The 16,276-nt window shown below is 49.8% G+C and overlaps 1 protein-coding gene across 1 annotated transcript in view; it reads left to right on the plus strand.

Annotated features, from left to right (window-relative positions):
- Positions 1–16,276, plus strand: part of Cfap77 (cilia and flagella associated protein 77) — a 197,805-nt gene that overhangs the window by 143,319 nt on the left and 38,210 nt on the right. The window contains exons 4-5 of the mRNA XM_012947861.2: positions 1,363–1,468; positions 10,664–10,765. Of these exons, the coding sequence (XP_012803315.1) occupies positions 1,363–1,468; positions 10,664–10,765 (208 nt within the window). The remainder of the gene's footprint in view (positions 1–1,362; positions 1,469–10,663; positions 10,766–16,276) is intronic.

Consider the following 16,276-nt stretch of genomic DNA (forward strand, 5'->3'; position numbering starts at 1 on the left):
CTCATTGTAACTTGTATCTGTTGGTCAGCCTCTCCCATTCTAGTGATTATGGGGTCATTATGACTTTCTGGATCACTGGTTGAGATAGCAGGCTGACTTGCTTCAAGCCTGACATAGCCAGCCAGCTTCCTGGCTGGGCACTGTAGGCAGTGGGCTTCCTGGGCAGCTGCCCACTGAGGGTCAGCGTTCTATTTTGAATGTCACCTGGCCACTGTCCATTTGCACATTCGGTCTCCTACCTTGTTTAGAAATTGGCTCCCATGGGCTGGAGACATGGCTTAGCTGTTAAGGCACTTGCCTGCAAAACCAAAGGACCAAAAGTTTGACCAAAGGTTTGATTTCTCAGTACCCACGTAAGCCAGATGCACAAGGTGGTGCATGCATCTGGAGTTTGTTTACAGTGGCTGGAGGCCCTGGTGAGCCCATTCTCTTCCTCTCTACCTCTTTCTCCCCCCCCCAAGTAAATAAATAAATAAATAAACATACATAAAAAGAAATTGGTTCCCACATGGGAGCAGCTGGTTTTCCCCTGGGAGGACTTGGAATCTACATTAGCTCAGAGCCTTGTGGCTGGGAAGATCTGGGTGGCAGTGCTGTTACCCTCCCCCACCACGCCCTGCTCTGGGATCTCCACTTTCCCCCAAGTCTAAGACGGAAAGAAGGACGAGTATCTCCACTGCAGTGTGGGAAGGGGGCGGACAAAGGCCAATGGCACTGTGCTGGACAATCAGAGCCAGCCACCAGCTAAAAATAGTGAAGACAGATTTTGCTCTGTGCTATTAGAAAAGGAGAGAAGTCCCAGGGTAGAGATGAGCTCAGTTCCAAACAGCAGGCCAATAGGATGGATGGCAGGGAAGCTGAGGTCCGGAGGCTACGGACAGAACAGGAGTGCGAGGAGACACCAAGGCCGGGGAGCAGCTTGCTGACCTGAAAAGAAAGTATTCTTTTGTTGTTGTTGTTGTTTTGTTTTGTTTTGTTTTTTTCCAAGGTAGGGTCTCGCTCTAGTTTGCAATGGCTGGAGGTCCTGGTATGCCCATACTCTCTCTCCCCCCCACCCTCTCTCTCTTTCTGTCTCTCAACTGAATAAAAATAAAAATAAAATAGTAAAGATGGGTCAGTGGTAGAATCTTCATTCCATCCAGGCACCACATGTAAAGGTTCTGTTTGCAGAGCAGTTTGTATATGAGACCAACCTCTTACAGGGCTTCTGGGAACTGGAGGGAACCCTCCTCAGCTATGGGGAGGGTGCATCACGTGACAGTGACACCTGTGCCTTATGGAGAGCAGGTGGTGTGTGTTCTGGTAGCAGGTATCCTGGTCTTGCCCAGGTCTGGAGCCCTGTCCGGCCTTCTCCTCCCCTAGGCCATCGACCCCGTTCTTTGATCTGCTGCAGCACCGCTACCAGCAGCTGTGGGTGCAGGAACAGAAGGCCGCCCAGCAAGCCATCAAGCTGGAGAAGAAACAGAAGGTAACACAGCCCTCGCCCTTGAGAGGCGGATGGTCAGGGGAGGTAGAGGAGGGCTGGTGGGCAGAGCTGGGAGCTGGCATCCGTGAGTGTCTGGCTGATTGGGGAGGAGGGGTGGTCTACTTCACAGAAGTTCTGGCCTGATCTGGCTTGTACTTAATTCCAGAATGTAAAAGACTGGTCACCAGTCAACTGTCACATGTCACCTCTGAGCTGGGATTAGAACCCAGCCATCCCAGCTCTTGCAGGAGACCTATGCTCTCTGCATGACTTCTTTAAAAAAATAATGTTCCCAGCTAGGCATGGTGGCATTCTTTAGTCCCAGCACTTGGGAGGCAAAGATAGGAGGATCGCTGTGAGTTCAAGGTCACCCTGAGACTACATAGTGAATTCCAGGTCAGCCTGAGCTAGAGCAAGACCTACCTCGAAAAAAATTTTTGAAAATTATTAGTTAATTAATTTTTTCTACATCGGTTGGTGTGGTAGTTTGATTCAGGTATCCCCCATAAACCTAAGTGTTCTGAATGCTAGGTTCCCAGCTGATGGAGATTTAGGAATTAATGCCTCCTGGAGGGAGTGTATTGTTGGGGGCAGGCTTATGGGTGTTATAGCCAGTGTTCCCTTGCCAGAGTTTGGCACACTCCCCTGTTCCTATTGTCCACCTGAAGTGATGTCTACCCTCTTCTCATGCCATCATTTTCCCTGCCACCATGGAGCTTCCTCTTGAGTCTATAACCAAAATAAACCCCCCTTTTTTCCCAAAATCTGCTCTTGGTCAGGTGATTTCTACCAGCAACATGATCCTAACTGCAACAGTAACATTGGTACCAAGGAGTGGTATCATTTGCTGCTAGACACCTGACTGTGTGGCTTTGGCCTTTTGGAGCTGGTTTTCAAGAGGAATATGAATGAATTTGAAACCTTTCCTAAGAAACACCTTGCGGTGCTATGTGTTACAGTGTGATGGGCCATTTTGGTCAGTGTTGAAAGACCTGAATGCAGTAAGAACTATGGACTATGAGGTTTGGCTTGTGAGAGTGAGAAAGAACTTTGCCTGGACTGGGCTAGAAGTGGTCTGTGTGAGAGGCTTGCTGTTATGCCCATGTCCTGAGAACTTGTGCAGGGTTGCTTTGTGTAGAAACAGACTGGTGTGAGCAGAGGGATATGGCACAGAAAAGAAATCTTTGGGCCAAAACTGATGCCTGTTCAGCTGCAATTGTGTGAGAGATGACAACCATTGAGATTGGGCCAGCTGACCTGCATTGGGGCAACAGGAAGAACACAGTCTTTTGAAAGGGCCTGATGTTAAAGGAGTGTTCTGTCCTTCAAAGTCTGCTTTGATCCCCCATGGATTAACAAATTGGCACCCCAGCTGGTATTGTTTCTGTAATTCCAGCACTCTCTGATGGGGAAATGTGAGGCAGGTGGGGACAGGAAAACTTCCTGCAAACTCCTAGACCAGCTAGCCTGGTGAACACAACAGTGTACAGTGAGCCAGGAGAGACCCTGTTTCAAACCTATAATTGTTCCCTAACCTACACACATGTTGTGATACACATACACCTACACACACATACATACATACACACACACAGAAAGAGAGAATGTCCAAACTTTAGACATTGGGAGAGCTTAAGTGGCCTCCTTTCATCCCTGTAATACAAACTGATGGTCGTAAAGTCTGAATGACTGTACTTTTTAGACTTCATAAAAAGTGGAGGCTCGGGCTAGAGAGATGGCTTAGCCAATAAGGTGTTTGCCTGCAAAGCCAAAAGACCCAGGTTTGATTCCCCAGGACCCACATAAGCCAGATGCACAAAGTGGCGCATGCATCTGGAGTTCATTTGCAGTGGCTGGAAGCCCTGGTGTGCCCATTCTCTCTCTCTCTCTCTCTCTCTCTCTCTCTCTCTGTGTGTGTGTGTGTGTGTGTGTGTGCCTGTTTCTTTCCCTCTCTTGCTCTCTAAAAAAAAAAAAAAAAAAAACAAAAAAAACTGGAGGCTCTTGGTTGCCCACCAGAAAGAACTAGATGGTAACCTATTGCTGATGACACCACATTCTTGGGCTGCAGGTCACTGAGAAATCAAGCTGGAGCTGAGCTGGAAGCCTCCTCCCTGCTAACTAGCTGTCATAGCCCTGGAAAGTGTTAGGCAGAAAACAGCCTTTTGAGGGGGAGAAAAAAAAACAAACCGTCAATGGTGTCAACAAGCAGTGGGTCCTTCAAACTTTATGGCCTGCCAGCCAGGCCAAACAAACCAACTGGTACAAGGGTGGCATGTCTGTTATGGGGGAGACCAACTGCTTTCTGATTGGACTTGAGACCCACTCCATGGGTATTCCCTGCCTGGTACTGAAGCTCTTAGTCAAAAGCCTATGGCGGGCTAGAGAGATGGCTTAATGGTTAAGCACTTGCCTGTCAAGCCTAATGACCCCCGTTCGAGGTTTAATTCCCTAGGACCCATGTAAGCCAGATGCACAAAGTGGTGCATGTCTCTGGAGTTTGTTTTCAGTGGCTGGAGGCCCTGGTGTGCCCATTCTCTCTCTTTCTCTCTCTCTCTCTGTTGCTTTCAAACAAACAAACAAACAAACAAACAAACAAACAAACAAACAAAGCCTATGGCTAGGGAGGTGATAAGCCCGGTAGCAGAAGCCACTACTGTTGTCTGGCTAAGAGGATATATGATGCCCACCAAACTGCTAAACACTTATGTTTATGCCCATACAGTAATGCTACTGTTGCTTTTGGTTAGAGAGGCTTTCTCTTTTCAGATGGTGACTGAAAACTAACCATAGTACTGAGAAGTGACAGTGGAGTGCCCAGCACTAACTCTCTATCACACCCAAGCTCAGGGACGATTTCAGAAGAGGTGGTGGGAAGAATGTAAAAGCCAAAGGAAGGGGAGGAGTGCTGACAATGCTGTCTTCCAGACAGAGTGGCCTTGATAGCCATGACCTCACAGTGGCTGACGCTACCTACACAAGACCTGCATATTACGAGGGAAAAGTGATATCAAAATAGAAGAGACTAGTTGGAAAGAAGGGATTAGTCAACAGGGGATTTGGGAGGGGGAAAAAAGGGTGCTAAGAGGGGATTATGATCATGTTATATTGCTTACATTTATGCAAGTTGTCAATAAAAAGGTTGAAAATAAAGTGGAGCCCCTGGGACTAGATAGATGGCTCAGAGGTTAAAATACTTGCTGGGCAAACACAAGGAACTGGGTTCCATTATCAGAACCCACACTGGGTGTGGTGGTGCGTAGCTGTGATCTCAGTGCTGGGGATGCAGAGACAGGAAGATCCCTGGGTCTCACTGGTCAGCTAACCTAACCTCCTTGATGAATTCCAGGCCAGTGAGAGACCTTGTCTCAGAAGAAAAAAAGTATATGGTGCCTGGAAGAAATAACAGCTGATGTTGGCCTCTGGCCTTCACACTCATGAACATGTGCAACCAAATATCCTCGTGGGCCTCCACACATAAGAACACAGCATGCACATACACAAATGTGTAGAAAAACTGGAGCTGCTCTATTACAGCAATCATGGCCAACACCCATTCCCTCCTTCCCCTCCATGCTGAGCACTGGCCTGAGCTCATGCCCATGCTCAGAAACACATCAGATCAGCATGTCATCCTAGGACCTCACTCTGCTTCATTGTCATGGGGAAACTGAGGCTCAGAGCAATGAGGTGATTCCCTGATAGCATCAGGACCAGATGTGTGTGGCCCCAGAGTGCTCCGAGTTAAGGTCCCTTGATTGCTGATTTTGATAATACTGGAGGAATAGCAACAGCCTCTATGTTTGAGGGTCAAATGGGGCTCAAGGGGAGACTTTGCAAGCAGGGATCCTGGTGCCTCCAGGACAAGTGTGGGTCCCTGGATCCTCAAGGCCACAGTTCCCCAAAGGCATCCAGGCAACTGTGGAGAGCAGGGTCTTGAGCGGCCGTGAGTGCAACAAAAGAACCACTTTGGGAAGCAGTCTCAGTGAACAGCTCATATACTTGTCAGGGAAATGGGTTTATAAGCAGTTGAGAGCGGGAAGAGGGTCCTAAGGGGATTGTGTGTTCAAAGGTTGCTTGCCAATGCCTAGAGACATTCATTCCAGCACATAGGGAGAGAGTCAGGTGATCTACATAGTGGCGGGAAGAGGGTCGCAGGAGAATGGGCTGTGTGAAGACCCTTGGCTGATAAGGAGTTTCCTAGGCCAAAGGTCACAGGGCAAAGCCTAAGTTCGGGTGTGCAGGGCTTGGAGAGGGAGTGGCCTCCGGTAGCCCGAGGGACCTTAGCCATGCCTAGACGATGTTTTAAAAGTGGACCGTAGCTCATAGCTCAGTCGGTTTTTAATAGCTCAAGAAAGAATCAACTTACCTAACGGCTGGTTTCAGAGGGAGCATTACCATCACAAAGTGCTTTATGACCCCACGCGGGAGCTGCGGTTTATTCAGCAGCTCAGCATCAGCGAGTCCGTGGAAACTGGAGCCTCTACAGTACCCTGTTTTCTGCCCCTCCTGCTAAAAGAGACACCCCATAAGCAGCAGTGCAGGAAACTCCACCCCAGACGCTGGTGTGGACTTGTATTCAAATGTGGGGATGTGACTTTAGTCTCGTTTTCCACATCAGGCACGTAAAGAAGCCAGAGTAACTGAAGGCCCACCATGCTGACCTACCTATGGGAGGAAGAATCACTTTCCTTTCACCTGTCATGGGTCTGTGGCCCAAGACCTTATAGCAAAAGATAGATTAACAAGAGAAAAGTGTAGCCTCTCCTTGTTCCACCTTCCATTTGTCACCACAAAACATTTACTCCTACCAGGCTCTCAGGGTCATTTTAGACCAGATCCGAGGGTCCTGCACCTGCCTACTGAAGTCAACATGGGCAGATTTTAGAAGCATAGAAGTGGCTGTTTTGTTGCTTGGTTCATATATTGTAAATGGTACCCAAGGCATTCATCACAAGTGTGAACGGGGTTTAGCTGCAGGCCAGTGAAGGCTCAACACTTGACCCGACCCACGACCCGGGGCGTAACTACCACAAAGGCCTAAGGAAGGGAGTGGAAGGGTGGTGTGGAGGCCCCCCGGGGAGGTTAGGGCACGTACCTGGAAGCAGCTGGCCTGGACCTAGGCCGTCTCCCACCATGGAAAGCTGTATGGCTTGGCAGCATTATACCATGCCACTAAGCCCTGTCTTCATCTTCACTGTGGGACAGTAGGTAACAGGGTAGGGTAAGGTGCATACTTGGAGTCCCAGGACCTTGGGCTTCTCCAAAGACTGACTGGGAACCTGCTACCCAGCGCTGCCGCAGCCCAAGGACTCACAGGGGTTTGGGTGCTACAAGAAAGGCTGTGGTTCCCGTCCCAGCTCTACTGACCTCTTTGCTATAGACCCATCTTACAGCCCCTCAGTCAATCCTGCATCTGACCATGTCTTCAAGGTAGCCTAGGCCGCTCCTGTCTTACCTGCATGGTCTTCAACCACCACCTGCTCACCCAACAACCACCCTTGGAAACCCCAGGGTCTGTCCTTTATAGAAGCTCTTGAAAAGTTGAGTTGGCTCATGTCAGTCATCATTCTGCCTTCCAGAAGCTTCTGAATGAGTCTAGAATAGAGCCCAGAGTCCTTACCAAGCTTAACAAGACCCATGGCCTCACCATCTCTCCCAGCAGCCATTCTAGCCACCTTGTTGTTTCTCTAATCTCCTCAGCATGTTCCAATCCCAGGGCTTTTGAACCTGCTTGTATACCCTCCAAAAATACTCCAAGATAACCTTTCCCACTTTTCTTCTCTCTTCCACTATATCCTCATCAGGAAGGTCTTCCCTAATTGTTCCCACCACCAACATCTTGCCATTCCCCATCTCTTACTCAGCTTCAGTTTGGTTTTTATTTCAAAATATTGATGACAGGGCCAGGCGTGGTGGCATACACCTTTAATCCCAGAACTTGGGAGGCAGAGATAGGAGGATTACCATGAGTTAGAAGCCCTGAGACTACATAGTGAATTCCAGGTCAGTCTGGGCTAGAGTGAGACCCTACCTTAAAAAAAAAAAAACTATATATATATATAAGTGTGTGGACAAAGTTCTCACCATGCAAACATGAAGACCTGAGTTCAAATTCCCAGCATCTATATAAATGCCAGGTGGTCGTGACAGCCCACCTATAATCCAAGTGCTCCAGAGGCAGAGACAGAGGGTCATCAGGGCAATTGGCTATCTAGACGAGACAAATTGGTAAGATCTAGAAGCAACAGAGTCTATCTTAATAAGTAAGATGGAAAGGGATTGAGGAAGATACCTGCTGTCAACCTCTGGCCTCCACATGTATGTGTACACACGTGTGCACCCCCACACATGCAAACATGCATATACACATTCACACATGCAAAAAATTGACAATTTAGAATTACTTACTTGGTATAGATTTTCTCCTATTGGAATGTCACCTCCATGAGGGTGGGGTCTTTGTTTTATTCAGTGATGTGCCCCTGGCTCTTTTTTTTAAATAAATGATCCTGGGAAGAAACAACTCATATCTTTTTTTAAAAGTTTTCATTTTTATTTATTTATTAGAGACAGAGAGAGGGAGCCCCTGGCTCTTTTTATTGGCAGCACTTATACACATATATAATGTATTTTTCAAAATATATTTTATTATGTATGTATTTGAGAGAGAGAGAGAGAGAGAGAGAGAGGCAGGAAGAGGCAGGTAGAAAGAGAGAGAGAGGGAGGGAGGGAGAGAATGGACACTCCAGAGCCTCCAGCTACTGCAAAACAAACTCCAAATGCATGTGCCCCTTTGTGCATCTGGCTTACATGGGTCCTGGGGAATCAAACCAGGGTCCTTAGGCTTCACAGGCAAATGCCTTAACTGCTAAGCCATTTCCTTGGAGCACATAATATATTTTTGAAGAATATTTTTTATTTATTCACAAGGAGATAAAGATTGAGGCAGGATCTGATTCTAGCCCAGGCTGACCTGGAGCTCACTCTAGCCCAGGCACTCCTTCCTTCTACTTCAGCCTCCTGAGTTGCTTTTGTCTCTTCTCCTGTGTCCTTCTTCCACGGAACACTTTTTTCTTTTTGTCCCTTTAAAAAAATATTTTATTATTTATTTATATCATTTAAGAGAGGGGTCCATGGAGGGATGACTTGCAGTTAAGGTGCTTGCTTGCAAAGCCAAAGGACCCAGGTTCAATTCCCCAGGATCCACGTAAGCCAGATGCACAAGGTGGTGCATGCATCTGGTGCTTGTTTGCAGCAGTTGAAGGCCTTGGCATGCCCGTTCTCTATCTGCCTCTCCCTCCCGCTCACTCACTCTCTCAAGTAAATAAATAAATAAATAATAAAAGAAAACGGGGGGGGGGGATGGCCAATCTAGAGGGAGAATGGGCACACCAGGGCCTCCAGCCACTACAAACAAACTCCAGATGCCACCTTGTGCATCTGGCTTATGTGGGTCTTGGGGAAAAGAGCCTGGATTGTGAGGCTTTGCAGGCAAGTGCCTTAACTGCTAAGCCATCTCTCCAGCCCATCTCTTTGTCCCTTTTTTGCCCTCTTCCATCATCCATGAGAACATGTTGGATAAGCCCAGTGGCACGTAGGTCTGGTGCAGATAAGCGCAGCTGCTGTGAGGTCACGAAGGTAGCGGCCGCCTGGTGTTTAGAAGCCAGCACTCCGCAGCGCTCCTCCACAAGCTTCGGCTCTCACATTCTTCCTTGCACCTCTTTGACAGTTCTCCCTGAGCTTTGCAGGGTGTCATGAAGATGCCTCATTTAGCACTGAGCACCCAACAGTCACTTCTTCGCAGTATGTCGATGAGTTTTGAGTCTCCTCCCTAGTGTTTGTCTGGTCCATGAAGAATTCTCAATAATATTTGTTGAAAGAGTGAATGACCCAGGCAAGGTGGGTCAGGTGCTCAGTTGAGCCTGAGGAATGAACTCAGAATCTTTTTCTGGGGCAATGGGCCAGGCCTGTGGGTCTTGAAATAAGGATCCCCATTCTGACCTGTAGGCCCTTTCCCCATCTGCCTCTTCAGGGGCACATCTTGACTAGATCCTTAGACACCTGTGTCCCCATGCCCCTCCTTACTGCTCCAGTTGTAACCACATCTCTGTCTTAGGCTCTAGTGGTAAATATGAGACTGTCAGCCCCTCCCCCCCACACCCAGTGGGAAGTTTTGCACTTTGATGTGAGTCAAAATGAGCTAAGGAAGGCACTATGTGGCTTATCACAGTGTGCAATCACATGGCGCAGATCCCCCTAGTGGGTTTGAGGTTGGAAGCCTTGAACCCTGTGTTGATCTTCCAGAACATGGTAATAAATGGCATAGATCAGCAGCCCAAACAACAGAAATTTGTCTTCTCACAGTTTTGGAAGTCCCAAGATTGAGGTGTCAACAGGACTGGTTTTTGCTGAGGCCATTGCCCTTGGCTGGCAGGCGGCCACCTTCCAACTGTGTCCACATGTGCTAGGTCACATTAGCTTTTCTCTTGTAAGAATTTGGTTGGGACTCGACTCTTATAGTTCCATTTAACCTAAGTTACCAATCATGGGCCTTATCTCCACACACAGTCACATAGGGGTTGGGGCTGCGCCATCTGAATTTGGAGGGGAAACAATTTGGTCCTCAACAGACCCCCCATGAGGTACAAGACATGAGCTATGCTGACACTGGTGCCTGCTAGTGGGCATGGAACTTGGGGTTCAGGAGGCACAGGCTTTCTCTGCCACTGAGACCCACCAACAGAGACCTTGCTAACTCTGGAACACACTCAAGTTCCCTTTCTCAAAAGGAGCCCGCCTTCCTCTTCCTGAGGAGTCATTGCGGGGCAGTGACATCCTTGAGTCATGCATTTCTTCACCCAGACACCAGAGATCCCTAGGGACCAGAGGAGTCATGTCAGCCTTAGGGAAAGGGGTTTCAAGGGTAACAGGGACACCATCCTTCCCGCCCAGCTAAGTGTCCTAAGTTAGACCAGAAATTGGTGCCACATTGTCCCATGGGTACCTCCCTGACCCCTTGGGCCACATAACCAGGGCCAATGCTGAGAATAGCCTTAAGGAAGAGGCAGGGCCAGGAAGAAAGCCACCCTCAAGTCAGCTACTTGAGCATCCCAAACCCTGTCCTCACAGCCCTTGGTCATTACCTGGCCTTGTCCAGGTAGCCACGTGGCATCTCACTGCTGTGTTTCTGGCCTGCAGGTGATCCTGGGGAAGCTGTATGAGACTCGGAGCTGTCAGCTCAGGAAGTACAAGCCACCTGTGAAGCTGGATGCCCTGTGGCACATGCCACACTTCCAGAAGGTCAGTGTCCCCTTCATTCATTGGTCCCACGGACCTGGCTGGCTGCTGCTCCCCTGGCCCAGTATCTACCCGTTATCTAGGAGTTCTCCAGGCTCCTGATCATCAGTGCACGTGACCACAGCAGCAGCGGCAGAAGCTAAGGTTGTAAGTGCTTCCTCAGGGCTGGGCTCCGAGCCCACTTAGCTCAGCTGAGACTGCACATGTACATGACATCAACCCATTTCACATCCAGGAAAGTCAGCGCATGCTGGGGAAGTGACAGGGCCTGGGCTGGCCCTAACCTAGGTCATCTCAGCACAGTGCTGAGGTGGCTGTTTACCCAGGGCACACAGACGACCTGGGCTGACCCTCCCTCCAGTGACAAGATCATAACATGTGGGTTGTGCCCTGCTCCTAGGACTCAGATGCTAGATGGCCTCACGACCTCAGGCTAACATTCCCAAGTGACGGCGGCATGACAGTGCACAGGGGAGAGGGGCTGAAACATTTGTGGGAGCTGGAATTAAGTGCTGGCTATGCCACCAAGGTGGCCTGGATCAGGACCCAGGGAGTGAACTGTGCCCTGGCCTCAGAGTTGAACCTGTCTTCTTTCACTCATTTAACCCTGTGGCAGCAGACAGGGACTCAGGCCAACAGCTTTGGGTAGGAAAAAGACTGTGTGTGTGTGTGTGTGTGTGTGTGTGTGTGTGTGTGTGTGTACGCGCGCGCTTGCATGTGTATGTGTGTGCCTGTGTTGGAGGCATTTACAGATTAAGGGAAATGCACCACGTCCTGCTCCTAGGACCGTGATGCAAGATAGTCACAAGCTCTCAGGGATAGCCCTCTCCAACCAATGTTGCTCTGGGGACAGGGAGCAATGCTCTAGGATGAGGAGAAGTCTGACTTGGGCGGAAAGACGCTTTCTAGAGAACTATGAAGGACTTCCCCAGCCCTGTCAAGATAACATTTTCGGGCCAGCCTGCCCAGCTGCTGTGCTACGTTAAACTGCAATTTAGGCAATGAAGGGGCTGCTGCCTTCCTGAGCCTAATGCACTTGAACAAGGTGCTGAACTTCACCAGGAATGCTGCTCTGCCCCCCCCTTGATGTGGCCTCTCATGTCCTGCCCAAGTGGCCTCCATCAGCATATGTCAGTGGCCATGTGCCCCACCGCCCATCAGCCCAGGCTGCCTTGGTGCTCACAGCAAATGTCAAGGCAAGAACCTGACCGACCACTGATCAGGAAGTGGCTGGAATCATCGCCACACCGCTGCTGCTTAAAGCGCCACTCACCTCAGCCTCAACAGCCCAACTCACCTCCCACTTCTCTCTGGTTCTCTCAACATCAGTCCTTTTAAAACATACCCCAGTGCTTGCTTCTCTCAATTTCCGCTATCTACAATCTCCTTCCTCAGCCCTCCCCCTGCCACCCCGTTGTCTTTCCTCTTTCCCTTTTCTCGCCGATGCTGCCTGGTGATGGAAAGTATGCAGGTATCTGGGTGACATTGCCCAAGAGGTACCAGGACCCCTGGCTCCACAGGCACAGGATGCCCCCCAGGCAGAGGGGGTGCCTTGAATCTCTGACTTAAGAGTCTAAGCCCATGGACAAAGGAGGGTTGCAAGTGGCCTCCCACTAAGGGAAGGACGCCCCTACCCAGGTACCGAAGAAAGCCCATGGAAGACTCCATGGTGGGGGCTCCTGTCTCCCATGCCCAGCCAGAGGCTGGCCCCAGCAGGAGCTTAGGGGCAGAAATAAATGTTTCTATTTGCAAAAGAGAGGATTTCTTTCAGCTGTTTCTTCTACTCATTAGAACGCTGATCTGAGATAAACTCTGAGGACCAGTAGCAACCCAGTAATGACACATTCCTAGTGCCAGGGTATCACATGTGGCTGGTTATGTGGATGGTGTCATTTCATCCTCCAAACAAGCATCCTGACCCCTCCATGGAAGTGAGGTGGGCCAGTGTCTCTTCCAGCATCCTTAGATAGGCTGGCTTGAACCCCAGGATGAGGACCTGCAGGGCCCAGGCTGGCATGCGCCCACTGCCTACCGTGTCACAGAAAGGATGAGGCATGGGTGACAAGTGCAAGCCTGGCCTTTGCTGAGGGGCTTCCACCTTTCTGAGGATTCCCTTGGGAGTCAACTAGTGCCCCAGTAACCCATCATGTTGGTCCAGGAAATGGTGCATGTGCAGGATGCTTAGAGCAGGGTTCTTTCTGGGCACTTGTGCCACCTAGCAGAGACCCTTAGATTTTCAAAGGCAGCTGTTATGGAATGTCACATGCAATGCCTTCCTTGTTGGGAAGTAACACCAACAACAATATTGACAGAGCCTTCACCATGAGTCAAATGCTGGACATCATGTCCCTGTGCCACCAATGTGGACGCTGGGGCTCAGGGAGCTGAAGTAGTATGTCCCATAAGAACTGGATCCAGGGCTGGAGGGATGGCTTAGCAGTTAAGGCGCTTGCCTGTGAACCCTAAAGATCCAGGTTCGATTCCCCGGGATCCATGTAAGCCAGATACACAAGGGGACACACACGTCCGGAGTTCGTTTGCAGGGGCTGGAGGCCCTGGCACGCCCATTCTCTCTCTCTCTCTGTCTCTCCTTCCCTCCCTCTCAAATAAATAAAATAAAATAAAAGATACCAGAAGTCTTTAAAGAAAAAAAAAAACTGGATCCAAAATCTCAGGCTACCTCAGCCCTTGGGGTAGGGGGGCGTGTCTCCTGAGACTCCTTTCTGCCCCAGCAAGTTCTGCCTTGCCTTCACAGGGTGCCATGCCTTCTTGTCAGGGCACTTAGCACCTTTGCAATTCGATAAGTAACTGGGCAGTTTCCTCATCTTCCCCAGTAAAGTGTGACTGTACAGGGACCGGGCCTCTACATCCCTCGTCATGTCCCTGGAGCCAAGCACGGTGCTTGGCACAGGCGAGGCAGTTAGTAAACATCCGAAATGAATGAGTTCATGGATGAGTGAGTAGATGGATGAATGCAAAGCCCAGAAAGACCACAGGATCTTAAAGTCTGTCACAGACCCAACAAAGCCCCCTTGTTCACCACGGATACCCGAGAAGCCCCACCCTCCCCACACAGACAGGGGCTGTGTTGAGAAGGACCTGGGTCAGGCCGCTGTCCTGTCATGGTGCAGGAAGCCTCAGGAGGGTCTTTGTCTGGGTCGAACGTCGAACATCGTGGCTGATCCTCCACCCCCACCTCAGCCCCATTATGACAGGAAAAAAGCGCTTCCAAAAAAGTTGAACCTGTCAGGGTGATGGATAACCTAAATGGACTCTGCCCGCTCACGAACAGATGTCGACGCTGAACTCTGTCAGAAATAATTAAACACCTTTCACGTGGAAAAAGCAGCAGGCAGGGCGCGGCGGCCACCTCACAGCCTGGGTCACCGAATCAGGCAGGCTGCTCTCTGCTTCCTCTCGGCCGGCCATGAGGGGCGGTGGAGGACCCCGGTCCTTGGGATGGTGAGAGGAAAGGGGTCAGGAAGGGGTACACACTCCATCCAGGGGGTGCTTCAGATGGGCCCATTTAGCAGGGCCTGGGAGGCAGGGCCATCAGGGACACTAGCTTTCTTCTTGTGTCTGTGACCAGCTATTGCCGGGGGAGGGCCCTGCCCAGGAGGGAGGGTCAGCTATCAGCTGGTGCAGAGCCTTCCAGCCAGGGCGTTCAGCCGAGAGGCTGGGAGCTCAGAACACGTCTGAAACTGGGAGGGTGGGATCAGTCCTATGCCGTAGCTTCTGAACCAAGACTTGCTGGTTCACCCTTTCAGGTGGGTCAAGGAGCCATGCAAACAGCAGATCAAGGTCTCTTTTTGTTTTTTGTAATTTTTAATTTTTTTTTTTTAATTTTTTGAGATAGCGTCTCGCTCAAGCACAGGCTGACCTGGAATTTACTATGTAGTCTCAGACTGGCCTTGAAATCCTACTGCTGCCTACCCAGTGCTGGGATTAAAGGCATGCACCACCGCACCCAGCTTTTATTCTTTTTATTAGTATATGTTAGTTATACATAGCAATGGGTTTCATTATGATGTTTCCATATATATGTATAAAATATTTGATTTTATTTATTTTTTTCTTTGGTTTTTCAAGGTAGGGTCTCACTCTAGCTCAGGCTGACCTGGAATTCACTATATAGTCCCAGAGCGGCCTCGAACTCAGGGTGATCCTCCTACCTTTGCCTCCCGAGTGCAGGGATTAAAGACGTGCGCCACCATGCCCAGCTATAAAGTATTTTAATAATATTTGCCCTGTCGCCCTTTCTCATCTCCCACCCACTTGCACTTATCCTTCCTTCTTCACAAGCAGTCATCCTTCCGCTCATGTTAGTTCTGGTGTCTCGATGCAGTTCACTAATGTTGCTTACAGGCGCATGGATAGGGGTTATTTACCAGAGCACGGGCAACCTACCAGTGGCTACGCCCCTGAAGGAAATCTCTTTCCCTTCTCCAGCAACCCCTAATTGCCTATAGGTTTTGGGGAGAGGGTAGGCCTTGTGAGCCCCTCTCTCTTTCATGACAGAGTGAGGATTCTTTGAGGTGACAGACAGTCCAGAATGAACCACCACAGTAATAGCTCAGCCCCTTTCTTGGGCTCTCATATGGGGGATGGGTCGTGAACATCTTTTACTTTCAATGGAAGGGTCACTGGGCTGGGGGCTGACACCCTCTGTACTCAGTGACATGGGGCTTTCGTGCCACACCCAATGTGTGCTGGTTTGTGCACTGTCCAGTGGTGTTTGGATAAACGTGAAATGAATACACACTAGGAAAATATGATTTAATGGGGAGTTGTGGGGGTGCACTCTAGTATTCCCCAAACTGACTGTACTTACAGCTTTTATTTAGAGACAGGCAGTCAAAGCAGTGGGCAGTCAGAGCATATGACAGATCCTCGAGCTTGCAGCAGATCAGATCATGAATTGTTTATGTTTATCAGGAAATCTATGGAGAAGCTGTAATTTCCTGTCTTTAAGAAGCTCCACCCGAGGTTCATAGTCTTCCATGTCCCCAGGCATAGCCTTTTTCCAGTTAGCTTAATCTCTACACGCTGGGGGTGGCAGGGCAGGGTAGAGGCCAGTGGACAGTAAGGTGGGGCACAGCATGGTGTCTGTGTGTGCCAGCAGAGTTAAAGGGTGACCTGCCTCATGACCTTATCAGTCAAAGACCTCTCCCGCAAAATGACCTGTCCATACTCTCCCGACCAGGCTGCTGGGAGAATTTGACGAGCCCATGTGGACAACATTAAGCACAGCATCTGGCCCATGATATGCTGACAATAAATGGCAGCTGCCTGAGGAGGGTGGCATCATCCATACGTTCATTTGCTTGTTCACCCCTGCACGTGCACACTTCTCCCTTGAGCCCCTCAGTCCCGGGCTGTGTTCTCAGGTCTGAGGACTTGGCCAGGCTAAGACTGTTGCTGCTGCTGTAGGGCTACCTGCAGGGAATGAGATGGACAGAAAGAGGTGACTAAACCAACAAGTGGTCAGGAGCTGCACGGCTGGACAGATAGATG

Source organism: Jaculus jaculus, chromosome 1, assembly GCF_020740685.1.
Source record: "Jaculus jaculus isolate mJacJac1 chromosome 1, mJacJac1.mat.Y.cur, whole genome shotgun sequence".
Lineage (NCBI taxonomy): Eukaryota > Metazoa > Chordata > Mammalia > Rodentia > Dipodidae > Jaculus > Jaculus jaculus.